We start from the raw sequence: 14,008 nt of genomic DNA on the forward strand, positions 1-14,008 counted from the left end.
GGCGAACTTCGGGACGAAGTTCATTTTAAGGGGGGGAGACTGTAATACCCCGTATTTTGATATTAATAATTTATGTAACTAATAATTAGTTAAAAGCATTTCTAATAATAATTACAAATAAGACGTTAAGTAAAATATAAAATTAATAATCCAAGTCAGGAATTGGGCTTAGCTAATAATCGAGTGTTCGGCCGTGTGCCATTAATTAATTGGACCGGAATTTATTATAATAAGGTATGAGTATAATCGGGATTTGCACCGGGAATTTATAATAGATAATATGGAAATAATAATAATGGAAAAGTAATAATAATTATATTAATTATCCTAATAATTTAATTATTAAAACAGATGTATGGTAATTCTAATTATGGTAAGAGTAGTAATATATGATAATAATAATAATAATAATAATAATAGTAGTAATAATTGCCTTAAAGACGGGTTCCTAAAATAATACGGACAAGCCTAAGCCTACTCTATAAAAGGGGAGCAATCTACCATCCTATCTTACTTTTCAATTCTGAAAATTTTCATAAAGAGAGAGAGGGAGATTAAGAAAGTTTAAAAAAGTATTGGTGACAGAATTAACAAGCGATAAATAATTCAAGGTAACAACTTCTAATCTCGCTTTTTATTTTCTTATTAAGCTGAATGTGAGATGATCTTAAGGCGCTTAGAAACTGACCCAAACCTTGATGGAATCGGACCAAAATTTGGGAAGTGGTACGTGGGATTGCAAGGGTTGGATTGAGTATGGTGGTGGTGTCAGGGAAGGCATAGGGTGGCGGTGGCAGGCGGGTTTCGAGGGCTATGGAGGCGGGTTGAAAACAGGGGAGTAGTGGACTTCGGCCCTAATAGGACCCTTATTCGGGTTCGCCTTAACCTGGGTAAGGTGGGGTTGGGTCCTGGTGTTTGTGTCGACCAGGGTGGAGGTGTTGTGGTGGTTGTTGGTGGTGGTTTGTGACGGTGATGGTCGTTTTAGCGTGAAACAGGGGAGGGGGTGTCGATTGTGTTGCTGTCGGTGTTGGGTAGTTCTGAGGTGGTGTTGGGATGAGTAAGGGCGGTCAATGGTAGCGTGTGGTGGTTGTGCTGGTGGGGTGTCGTGTGGTGTGTTGTTGTGGTGTCGGATTTTCGATATTAGTAGTGTCGTGGGGTATTTAGGGCGTGGGATTTTAGAGTGCTGGTGGTGTTTTAGCAGGTGGTAGGTCGTTGTAGGGGTTGGTCGTGGTGCGAGCTAAGTGGTGGTAGGTTTTAGCGGTGGTGTCGGTGGCTAGGAGTGTCGTAATATGCGGGTTTTGGTAAGGGGTTTGGCGTGGTGTATGACACGGGGTATAAACCGTGTTATGGGTGTTCATGATGATGATATAGAGTGATGACGTAGGATTGTATTGATGACTTGATTTAGTATTTGATTAATGGCGGGATTATGCGGATTATTTAATTAGTTTAATTTCTAAGACGGGTTTTTATGTAAATAATACACGGGAAATAATTAATATAAATGAATTTCAATTGATTGAATTATAATAATGTATCGAATAATTAATAACTAAATTATAATAATTACTTGTCTAGGTGACGGAGTTGTGAGATGCTATGTTAATTAAATTTCTCTTTACTCGGATTGCTTTTATGATGGGAGTTGCTTGCCAGGTAGGGATAAATCCTACTCAACTTTTACTCGATAATGTTGTTGGATGAATTATCAGGTGTGAAGTATATGTCATTTGTTTATATTGTGATTGTTGGTTATCTCATGTCGTAATTATTGGATTCCTCAGACTCGTTCTGAGATGATTAGTATTGTTGTTGATCATGGTATTTGTGTTGGATACCTCAGCTTTATACTGGGATGATGGATACCTCAACTTCGGTTGGGATGATGGATACCTCAACTTCGGTTGGGATGGTGGATACCTAAACTTCGGTTGGGATGGTGGATACTTCAACTTCGGTTGGAATGATGTAAAGTGAGCACGTTGTTAAGGGAGGTGTGCTAAGTAAAAGGATGGAGTACGTTGTCAGGGGCTTGTGCAATGTAAAAAGGAAATTGGATTCTTATCGTATGTTTTTGTTGTTAGTATTTATTCCTACTGAGCCATTGGTTGACGTGTTTGCTTCTGTGTCAAAATAAAATTGATGCCTGCTTTAATTGATGGCATCTTGTGGCGAACCATTTAATATTTCCGGTTAAATGAGGAGCAGATTTAAATAGCAGGTTTTGGGTTAGCTGGATATGGGGAGCTTGGGCGTGTGAGCTTTCGGACCTGCAGGAGTCTAGATCTAAAATGTAGTTATATCACTTATTTAATTTCCGCTGCGAGTTGTATTTATTTTTACATTAAGTTCTAGTTGATTAAAAATTGTAAGACATATGTAATCATTAAAGTTTTTATTTAAAGTACTTTGGTGAGTTGGACTTTGTTATCTACTACGTGGAGATGTTACAATTGGAACAGGTTGGGTCACCGAGCGTTTGAGTGTAGAAGTGCAACCAGGAACGACAATTGAGGGAGTAATCAAGGTATGAGTTATCAATGTGATACCTCATGTTCTAAGTTTATATTGTGATACATTCTCATGTTTTGAGATTAGTTTTGTGACACATTTTAATAAGTATGATACGGTATTATAATGATTAAAAAAGTTTGATAATGATCGAGTAAGTTAATGATGTTGAATGATGCGTAGTTATAAGTTTTGTAATAGTAGTTGTGGGAAACTTCGGGACGAAGTTCATTTTAAGGAGGGAAGACTGTAATACCCCGTATTTTGATATTAATAATTTATGTAACTAATAATTAGTTAAAAGCATTTCTAAGAATAATTACAAATAAGACGTTAAGTAAAATATAAAATTAATAATCCAAGTCAGGAACTGGGCTTAGGTAATAATCGAGTGTTGGGCCGTGTGACATTGATTAATTGGACCGGAATTTATTATAATAAGGTATGAGTATAATCGGAATTTGAACCGGGAATTTATAATAGATAATATGGAAATAATAATAAGGGAAAAGTAATAATAATTATATTAATTATTATCAAAAAGCTCTAAATTTCATGACCTAGTATTCCTTCTATCTGCAACAACTATGACGACGCTCAAAAACTCACAAAATCGCTTTACTCCTTTACGTTCAATCACTAAATCTTCCTTAAATTCAGCTAAAGCTTCAGCAGTGCAATCTTCAACTAATGGCGGTCCTAAAGGTGGTAATTTTCCTCGTCCTTCACCATCAGATACTGGTAGAACAAGAGCCATGAATGATATTCAGGGTGTTCCTGTCCTGAATTTGTCTGAAAGAGAGACAGTTCTAACTGATAGCTGGTATGTTAGGCATGGTGGAAAGGACATCCCAATTATGGAACCGATACTGGAAGAAGAAGACACGTCTGAACTGCTTCAGTTTACAACAGAGGATATCAAACCCGAGGTAGAATTCTGGAACCATTCTGTTATATGTTACATTCTCGGTTCTAACCCACCTTCGGATATCGTTGAGAATTATGTTTATAATGTTTGGGAGCAGTTTGGTAGCGACAGAGTTTCGTTCCTTGACAATGGTGTTTTCATTGTAACATTGACTAAGAAAACAAGGAAAGAAGCTTTACTTCGTTCTGGTTATTATATGTTTGAAAATAAACCTGTTATTGTTAAGCCATGGGTACCGGATATGGAGTTAGTTAAGGAAAAGGTTGCAATTGTCCCTGTTTGGATTAAGTTGTATGGTATTCCTCTAAAATTTTGGGGCAATTGTTTATCTAAAATTGCTGGTCTTGTCGGAAAATTTGTTAAAATGGATGTTAAAACTAAGGATAAAGTTCGACTTAGCTATGCTAGGGTTATGGTTGAATTACCTATGGATCAGGAGTTGACTGAAAGGGTTAAATTTTTAGATGAGTCTGGTAACTTGGTGATTGTCAAAGTTGAGCATGAATGGAGACCTATCTCCTGCTCAAGCTGTAATGGAGTTGGACATAACTCTGCTCAATGTAGGAAGCCTGATAAGAGGAGGCCTAAGGCTCCTTCTGTAAAGGCTCCTCCAAAACAGCAGAAAGTATGGAGGCCTTTGCAAAAGGCACAAAAAGAACCATAAGATGTTGTAACCCCTCCTTCTCATTTACCTGCAAATTTCCCTCCTTTGGCTACTGTTAGAGCTACACCTGCAGTCAAGTCCACTCCTGCTAAGCATATAAAGTCCACTCTATTACTCCGGGGGGAGTGGTAGAGAGTGGAAAGGACCCCCCTGACCCTGATATCAATGCATAGTCTGGGGTTTTGGAATGTACGGGGTCTGAATGACGTGAATAAGCAGAAAGTGGTGAAATGGTTTATGCACAATAATGGGGTGGGCTTATTTGGTTTGCTTGAGACAAAATTGAAACTTGGTAGCCTTTTGAAGAAAAATACCTCTATTTGTGATGGTTGGAGTGTCTCCACTAACTGCAGTTGGCATAAGGGTGGTAGGATATGGGTGTTATGGAAGCCTACTTTATTTGATATTCAGTTCTTATCATATCGTGCACAACATATACATATGTTGGTTCATTCCCAAACTGATGATAAGAGATTTTATCTCACTTTTATTTATGCTTACAATGATCTTAATGGAAGAACTGAACTTTGGAATTTTTTGAAGAAGTTTTCTAAGGAGTGCACTGCACCCTGGCTTTGGCTAGGTGATTTCAATACTGTCCTCAGTCCCGTTGAGAGATTGGGTGGGAGCACCTCTGATGCTGAGATGGAACACTTTCAGGACTGTGTTTCTATTTATTGTATGGAAGATATTGCTGCTACTGGTGCTCTTTTTACTTGGTCAAATAAACAGGCTCCTGTGGATAGGGTTTATAGTAGACTTGATCGTGCTATGGGGAATCAGGAATGGTTTAATCTTTTTGGAGATAGTGTAGCTCACTTCCATCCTGAGGGCCTCTTTGATCACTGTCCTTGCACAATTATGGACAGGAATTCTGAATTCATGGTAGGAAAAGTTTTAAGTACTTTAACACGTGGGGGGCTGCACCAACTTTTAAATCTCTTGTGTCTGCTAGTTGGTCCAAGTCCTATCAGGGTACTAAGATGTTTGGCATTATAAAAAAACTTAAAGCTCTGAAGCCTATTCTGAAAGCTCTCAATAAGGAGTGTTTTTCTGATATTGAAAACAATACCAACATAGCTAGTATAGCTTTGGAGACTATACAGAAAGCTCTTATTGAGAATCCTGGTGATGCAACTCTCCTGCAGCAGGAACTGGACTTGGCCCATGATCTTAAGGATCTCATTACTGCCAGAGACAGTTTTCTGATTCAAAAGGCAAAGGTGTAATGGTCACTGGAGGGAGATCTAAATACTTCTTATTTTCATCATTCTATAAAAAAAAAGGTGATGATGAACAAGGTCTTCCAAATTGAAGATAAAGATGGTGTCATGTGTACTGATGGGGCAGCAATACAGAATGCTTTTTTGGTTTATTACCAGGAACTCCTGGGGACTCACAATACAACTGCTACTGTTAATATCAATGTTGTCAGGCAAGGACAATGCTGTACTCAGGCACATTGGCTCCTAATGAATAGTCCTGTCACAGCTGAGGAGGTCAAGAAATGTCTGTTCAGTATTCCTGCTAGTAAATCCCCTGGGCCTGATGGTTATTCTAGTCAGTTCTATAGGGATGCTTGGGACATTGTGGGGACTGATATTTGTGAGGCAGTTATTAACTTTTTTGACATTGGCAAGCTATTAACACAGATAAATGCCACTGTTATCACTTTGATCCCTAAAATTGACAGACCTGCTAGTGTGAAGCACTACAGATCTATATCTTGCTGTAATGTACTTTACAAAGTTATTTCTAAGTTACTCTGCTCTAGGCTGGCTCTTGTTCTTCCTGATCTGATTTCCAAGACACAGGGTGTTTTTGTTAAAGGGAGAAGCATCCTGGAAAATATTTTGATTTGTCGAGATCTTATTAGGCAGTATAGCACAGGGAAAGTTTCCCCTCGTTGTCTCTTTAAGCTTGATCTCCAAAAAGCTTATGATTCAATTGAGTTGGTCTTTGTTGACCAGATGTTAGAGGCCCTTCATTTCCCTGAAAAGTTTAAAAGGATGATTATGCTTTGTATAACTACTCCTACTTACACACTTAATCTTAATGGTGCACAATTTGGTTATTTTCCTGGTAGGAGAGGGCTTAGGCAAGGAGATCCCATCTCTCCTTTAATCTTTTGCATTTGCATGGAATATTTGTCAAGAATTATGGAGTTTGCTACTAGGAAGTGGTACTTCAGATATCATCTTATGTGTAAAAGTTTGAAACTGACTCATTTACTCTTTGCTGATGACCTACTCATGTTCAGTAAAGGAGATGTGCAGTCTATCATGCTTATCCTCAGGGTGCTGGCTACCTTTTCTGGTTCCTCTGGACTCAAGGTCAATGCTTCTAAATCAGAAGTGGTTTATAATGGGGTTGCTGATTCTTTAAAGTTTGATATAGCTCAGGTTTCTGGATTTCAAGAGGGTAAGCTCCCTTTTAAATACCTTGGTATTCCAATTCAACCTGGTAGACTTACAAAAGCTGACTGTAATGTTCTCCTAGAGAAGATTGTTTCAAAGATTAGAGGTATAAGGGCTAAAAAATTGAGTTATGCTAGTAGACTAGTCCTTATAAACACAGTTCTGAATACGTTATATAACTACTGGGCATTCATCTTTTTAATTCCTAAGGGAGTTATCAAGAGAATTGAGAGTATTTGCAGGAATTTTCTATGGTGTGGGGGCTCAGACTATAACAGGGCACCTTTGGTGGCATGGCAGGTTGTGTGCTGCAGTAAAAAGGAAGGTGGCTTGGGTATAAAAGAAGCAGGGGTGTGGAATATAGCTAGTGTGGGTAAACTAGTGAACTTGATCTATACAAAGGCTAACAGATTATGGGTTCTTTGGATTGATCATGTCTATATGAAAGGTGCTGATTGGGAAACATATCATCCTCCTCCTGATTCTAATTGGAATTAGAGGAACATTTGTAAGATCAAGGATGTAACACCCCCATATTCAGAGGAGCCTTAACTAGGCCTTCCTTAATATATAAGGGCGTTACCAACTCGGTTGCCCGAGGATAGTAATAATCAAACGTCGATAAAAGAACTATTACATTGTATTACAAGCGGTTTAAACCAACAAACAATATGAAAGATACAACTCGAAGACTACTAGCTACGACCATCGAATCTCGTGAAGACTCATCCCTGCCCGGACTCCAGCTATCCACAACACCAACACCTGCTAAGACCGACAGCTCACCATAAGGGATCACGGCAGACACATAACAAACAAACAACCACACCAGGGTCGATCGAGATAAGATACGACAACGGCAACTACAATTATCAACACAATACAATGCTACTAATCTCAACACAATCACGGTAATTCAACCAACTCACATCGACCGTCCACCTTTGGACGATCCCGCGCGATGGGGGACCGCGGCCGTTCCCACCAAATCCCCGCTCCTCACAATGAGCGACAACCCTGTCCATTAATGTGCACATCCCCTCCCGTGGCGGGTTCCACGGAGGGCGAAACTAGGGCGTGAAGCCACTCCCGCAAGTGACCCCACTCAGCCGAGACGCATCTCGAGAACCAGAGACAACAACCACAATCACCATCACAAGCGTCACCATACAATTACGACACTAAGCAAACACAAAACAGTCACAACAACTGACACGCTAGACCATCTACAGAAACTGAGTAGGCGAACCTACCTTTAAGCAACTGCAACCAATCCATGCCGACAAACAACGTATCCAGCGACCAAGCAAAGCCTATAGCCACAATACAATTCTATATTACTAACAAGCAAACCCTAACTATGAAGAACAAGGACACGGATGATGATCATGACATACCTATAGGGAGAAACTCAGCAAAAGACCGCTACCCGACTCAAGAGGCGTTCTCCTAAGCACAAGGATCATCAAAAGGCTTCCATGGAGGTTTTGAGGTGAAGGGAAGGGAAAGAGGCGACTGAAGGATAGGAGGAAAGTGGCGGAAGTGATATGCGTATTTAATAAAATGCGATATAAAACCCTCGCTGAAAACCCGGTACTCGATCGAGTACCCAACATACTCGATCGAGTGGCCCCTGTAACACCCTCATTTATTCAGGAGCCTTTAGCTAGACATTCCCAAATAAATAGGACTGTTACCATCTCGGTTTCCCGAGGTAGTGAATAACAAAGTATAACAATACCAAAGTACTTTAAATAAAAACTTTAATGATTACATGTTTATTACAACTTAATCAACTAAAACTTAATATAAAAATAAATACAACTCGCAGCGGAAATTAAATAAGTGATATAACTACATTTGTGATCTAGACTCCTGCAGGTCCGAAAGCTCACACGCCCAAGCTCCCCATATCCAGCTAACTCAAAACCTGTTATTTATATCTGCTCCCCATTTAACCGGAAATATTAAATGGTTCACCACAGGATGCCATCAATTAAAGCAGGCATCAATTTTATTTTGACACAGAAGCAAACACGTCAACCAATGGTTGAGTAGGATGATCACACAACATTAAATATACTAACTAACAGATGTAAACACGTGGAATAAATACCACTACCAATTCCCATCATAACCACATTAGTCGTCCCGGTCCGTGACCGAGGCTCCACCACACCGTCGTCCCGCCAACTCCTGGCCCGGGGATAAACACAAATGTCGTCCCAGTCCGAGACTGAGGATATCTCATAACTCATTGTCGTCCCAGTCCGAGACTGAGGATAATCTCATAACAATCTTATGTCCCACAATATAAATACAAATGTCGTCCCAGTCCGAGACTGAGGATAGCCAATAAAATAATATGCCAATATAAATATTACCATCCAATAATAAACATCCAACTATAATCCAACAATGATAATTTACGCATCCATTAATCCATTCAATTTCCACAAAAGACGAGTTGAGTAGTTATCCTACCTGGCAAGCAAGCACTCCAATTACGCAATCCAATTAAATAAAGCAAATCCAACCCGATTATAATTCTTCACAATTTCCGTCACCTATATAATAATAACAATTACAACAATTATAATTACTAACTTTACTTATTTATTCATTTATTTATTCCTTTTATTTAATTATTCAAATTAATTATTTATTATATTATTAAAGGTTTATGATAACTAAAAACCCGATTCAATTACGAACCCGACTCACCCGAACTAATTAAACAATTTAAAACCCGCTCACAAAACAACACACACCCCACTATACACCGTGTTCAACACCCCCCCATAAACACGCCCAAAAACGCCACCACAAGCCACCACGACCACCACCTAGTTCTGCCACCTCCTAGCCCACATCACGACGAGCACCCATGACCAAAACCACCAGCCAACCCGCTACCAACAGCCCACAAACACCCTGCCCTAACAACCCTCTTCAAACCGTCACAACCAACACCACTCCCTCACTCACCATCTTACACCATCCCCACGACCGCTACAGCCACTCCCACACCCAACGGCCACCACTATTGTCATCCCTGGTCTATGATGGTTCTAATGGTACCCTCCATGCCCATTCACAGTCAGAAACACGGCTATAGTGCGCGTCTAAAAACAGCCGCGTCAAATCCTCTGTTTTCGCGTTTTCCGGCCACCACCGGCAAAAACCACCACCTGCCGCCACGCCAACACCAACAACATGGTCGGCTACCTCCCTCCATCACAACCCTACCATGACCAGGTCAAGACTCGGCCAATTAGGGGTTCAATTACCCACTACAAATACCCACGACCTAACCCGCAACACCCCCTGACCAGCCACCTTTAGCCGCCTGCCACCGCCACCCTAGGTCATCCCTGACACCACCACTACACCCATTCGAACCCTTGCAACCCCACGAACCACCTCCCAAAGTTTGATCTCATTCCGTCAAGGTTTGGCTCAGTTTTTAAGTGTCTTAAGATCGTCTGACAATCAGCTGTATAAGAAAATAAAACAAGATTAGAAATTGTTACCTATTAATTATCGCTTGCTAATTCCGTCTCCAAAAGCTCCTCCTCTTAATTTGTGATTTATTTCTCAGATTTAATAGGGTATTTATAGGGTAGGATTATAGAGAAAGCGAGATCAATTAGGAAACTATATAATTTTCCTTATTCTAATTAGTAGTAGGAATTGTCATTATAATTATATCATTATTATTTATCATATACTATTAATCCTAACATAACTATGATTTCCTCATATAATATTTAGTAATTTATTATTGCCATAACTTTATTATTTATTATTATAATTATAATTACCTTTATATAATATTATTTCCTTGTTATATTATTATTAATTCCCGGTATAAATCCCGACTATACTCATACCAATTAAATAAGTTTCAGCCCATATAATAATAGTACACGGCCCAAAGCACAAATATTAGCCAAACCCAATTCCCGATTTGAATTATTAATTTATTATTTAATTAACGTCTCACTTGTATTTATTATTAGAAATGTCCTTTAATCACTCATTAAATTACATAAATTATCCGTATAAATTATTATTAAAATACGGAGTATTACAGTCTTCCCCCCTTAAAATGAACTTCGTCCCGAAGTTCGCCCACAACTACCACCACATCATTTATAAACATTCCTACAACTAAGCATCATCCAATACAATCATCCATTTACGATTATCATCCATACCAATCGCATCACAAGGTATCACGACATCAATTCAAAACATTCGTAGTATTACATTCCTTCCCTCTAAAAATAAACTTCGTCCTCGAAGTTCGAGATAACAACCAACGGAAATAATTAGACCATTTATCACCAGAACATATAATACACATTGTAACATAAGACGACTATTATTTTCAATAGAACATCGATTGATGGCATAATTAATTTTAAACAGCAAAACCACATTGTATAGTATATTCGAACCAATCTTTATTTAAACTCAACTACTTTACTTAACTACCGACGAATACATTACCAGACTAAATAATAATCTATAACAGAATACGCCTAATTGTTTATTATAATGATCACTTAAGCCAATGAGGTACTATCCACCCTTCCTTCATAATTGATTTAAATTTATTTTTCGTTCATTTTAATCCTTACCTAACGTCATCTAACTTAAGCATGGGTGCAATTATCGTGAACATATATATGGCTTAGGGCAACACATTCCGCATATCACAAGACATGTTATTCTACTTCACATAATTGACAAAATCAAATATAATGTTCAAGAGATCAAAAACAAAACTTGTTATACATTTTACATGTTATAACTTCTAACAATCTTCAAGGCTAGGAAAACAAGTCATAACTCTTAACAATCATTATTACATAATAACTTAACTAGTTATTGAGAACATATACTTTTTAGAAAAATACAGAAAGTTAATAAACCATGAGAAAAAGAATGAAGGCCAAAGCTCATAATATCAATTTATAATGCATTTTACAAACTACTTGGTCGAAACAGAAATTTTACAGCAACTTGTCAGAAACTTAGGTCAACTTGTAAAAATCACTATTAATTGTAACAAATTTAAATTGCGACTTGGCTTATTAATTTGAAAACTTACATGAGTCTATTAAACAGTGGCATTGGAATTATAACAAATAATTATGCAGTTTTTAAATGGAAAATTTTACAAAAATATGGCGCGAAAACATCACTGTACAGGAACATTTCGACTACTATCCACTAAAATATTTATTTCTCCTAAACAGTATATTATTTGAATACGAGACCAGTGGCATATGAAAGTTAACTCATAAATATATTAATCATAAATTTTGCATACGATAATTTTAAACAGGTAGTAAATGGCAGCCAAAACAATCAAGGGTAAAATTCCGGGAAATCAACTAAAATTACGTTCTTCACAATTTCACACAATTCCCTTAATACTTCACATGTTAATCACACATACCAACATATTTATCTCATAATCACATGTATATATCAATGCTTAAAACCATATCACATCCCCTCTCCCTAAAGACAAGGTTACGGCCCCGTAACCGCATTAATCAATGAAACAATATTCAAACAAGGCAACCAAAACTCTTAAGGCAAATAAACGGTTTTTCATTTTAAATTACCCTACACTCTCAAATATTCTCTCAGGGTTACCGGTTCAAAACTGAAAAGGCCGGAAGTTTGGTTTGAGGGGCCCTACTCATCCCAAGCCTTAAGTGGGCTCCTAACAGTTTCTACCCGGGTTCATTTTATTAGACACATCGTATGTTCATTATTGTTCATTGGTTAGGCCTGAGGATCGTTTTGCTCTGATACCACTTTGTAACACCCTCATTTATTCAGGAGCCTTTAGCTAGACATTCCCAAATAAATAGGACTGTTACCATCTCGGTTTCCCGAGGTAGTGAATAACAAAGTATAACAATACCAAAGTACTTTAAATAAAAACTTTAATGATTACATGTTTATTACAACTTAATCAACTAAAACTTAATATAAAAATAAATACAACTCGCAGCGGAAATTAAATAAGTGATATAACTACATTTGTGATCTAGACTCCTGCAGGTCCGAAAGCTCACACGCCCAAGCTCCCCATATCCAGCTAACTCAAAACCTGTTATTTATATCTGCTCCCCATTTAACCGGAAATATTAAATGGTTCACCACAGGATGCCATCAATTAAAGCAGGCATCAATTTTATTTTGACAAAGAAGCAAACACGTCAACCAATGGTTGAGTAGGATGATCACACAACATTAGATATACAAACTAACAGATGTAAACACGTGGAATAAATACCACTACCAATTCCCATCATAACCACATTAGTCGTCCCGGTCCGTGACCGAGGCTCCACCACACCGTCGTCCCGCCAACTCCTGGCCCGGGGATAAACACAAATGTCGTCCCAGTCCGAGACTGAGGATATCTCATAACTCATTGTCGTCCCAGTCCGAGACTGAGGATAATCTCATAACAATCTTATGTCCCACAATATAAATACAAATGTCGTCCCAGTCCGAGACTGAGGATAGCCAATAAAATAATATGCCAATATAAATATTACCATCCAATAATAAACATCCAACTATAATCCAACAATGATAATTTACGCATCCATTAATCCATTCAATTTCCACAAAAGACGAGTTGAGTAGTTATCCTACCTGGCAAGCAAGCACTCCAATTACGCAATCCAATTAAATAAAGCAAATCCAACCCGATTATAATTCTTCACAATTTCCGTCACCTATATAATAATAACAATTACAACAATTATAATTACTAACTTTACTTATTTATTCATTTATTTATTCCTTTTATTTAATTATTCAAATTAATTATTTATTATAATTATTAAAGGTTTATGATAACTAAAAACCCGATTCAATTACGAACCCGACTCACCCGAACTAATTAAATAATTTAAAACCCGCTCACAAAACAACACACACCCCACTATACACCGTGTTCAACACCCCCCCCCCCCCCCCAATAAACACGCCCAAAAACGCCACCACAAGCCACCACGACCACCACCTAGTTCTGCCACCTCCTAGCCCACATCACGACGAGCACCCACGACCAAAACCACCAACTAACCCGCTACCAACAGCCCACAAACATCCTGCCCTAACAACCCTCTTCAAACCGTCACAACCAACACCACTCCCTCACTCACCATCTTACACCATCCCCACGACCGCTACAGCCACTCCCACACCCAACGGCCACCACTATTGTCATCCCTGGTCTATGATGGTTCTAATGGTACCCTCCATGCCCATTCACAGTCAGAAACACGACTATAGTGCGCGTCTAAAAACAGCCGCGTCAAATCCTCTGTTTTCGCGTTTTTCGGCCACCACCGGCAAAAACCACCACCTGCCGCCACGCCAACACCAACAACATGGTCGACTACCTCCCCCCATCACAACCCTACCATGCCCAGGTCAAGACTCGGC

General features: G+C 38.7%; 1 protein-coding gene across 1 annotated transcript; it reads left to right on the forward strand.

Annotated features, from left to right (window-relative positions):
* The first annotated feature begins 4,268 nt into the window (after nt 1-4,268).
* On the forward strand, nt 4,269-5,332 carry LOC141601354 (uncharacterized). Its single transcript, XM_074421628.1, has 2 exons — nt 4,269-4,988; nt 5,078-5,332. Exons 1-2 carry the CDS (start codon nt 4,269-4,271, stop codon nt 5,330-5,332), a joined length of 975 nt encoding a protein of 324 aa, XP_074277729.1.
* The last annotated feature ends 8,676 nt before the right edge of the window (nt 5,333-14,008 follow it).

This window comes from Silene latifolia, chromosome 9 (assembly GCF_048544455.1).
Source record: "Silene latifolia isolate original U9 population chromosome 9, ASM4854445v1, whole genome shotgun sequence".
NCBI lineage: Eukaryota > Viridiplantae > Streptophyta > Magnoliopsida > Caryophyllales > Caryophyllaceae > Silene > Silene latifolia.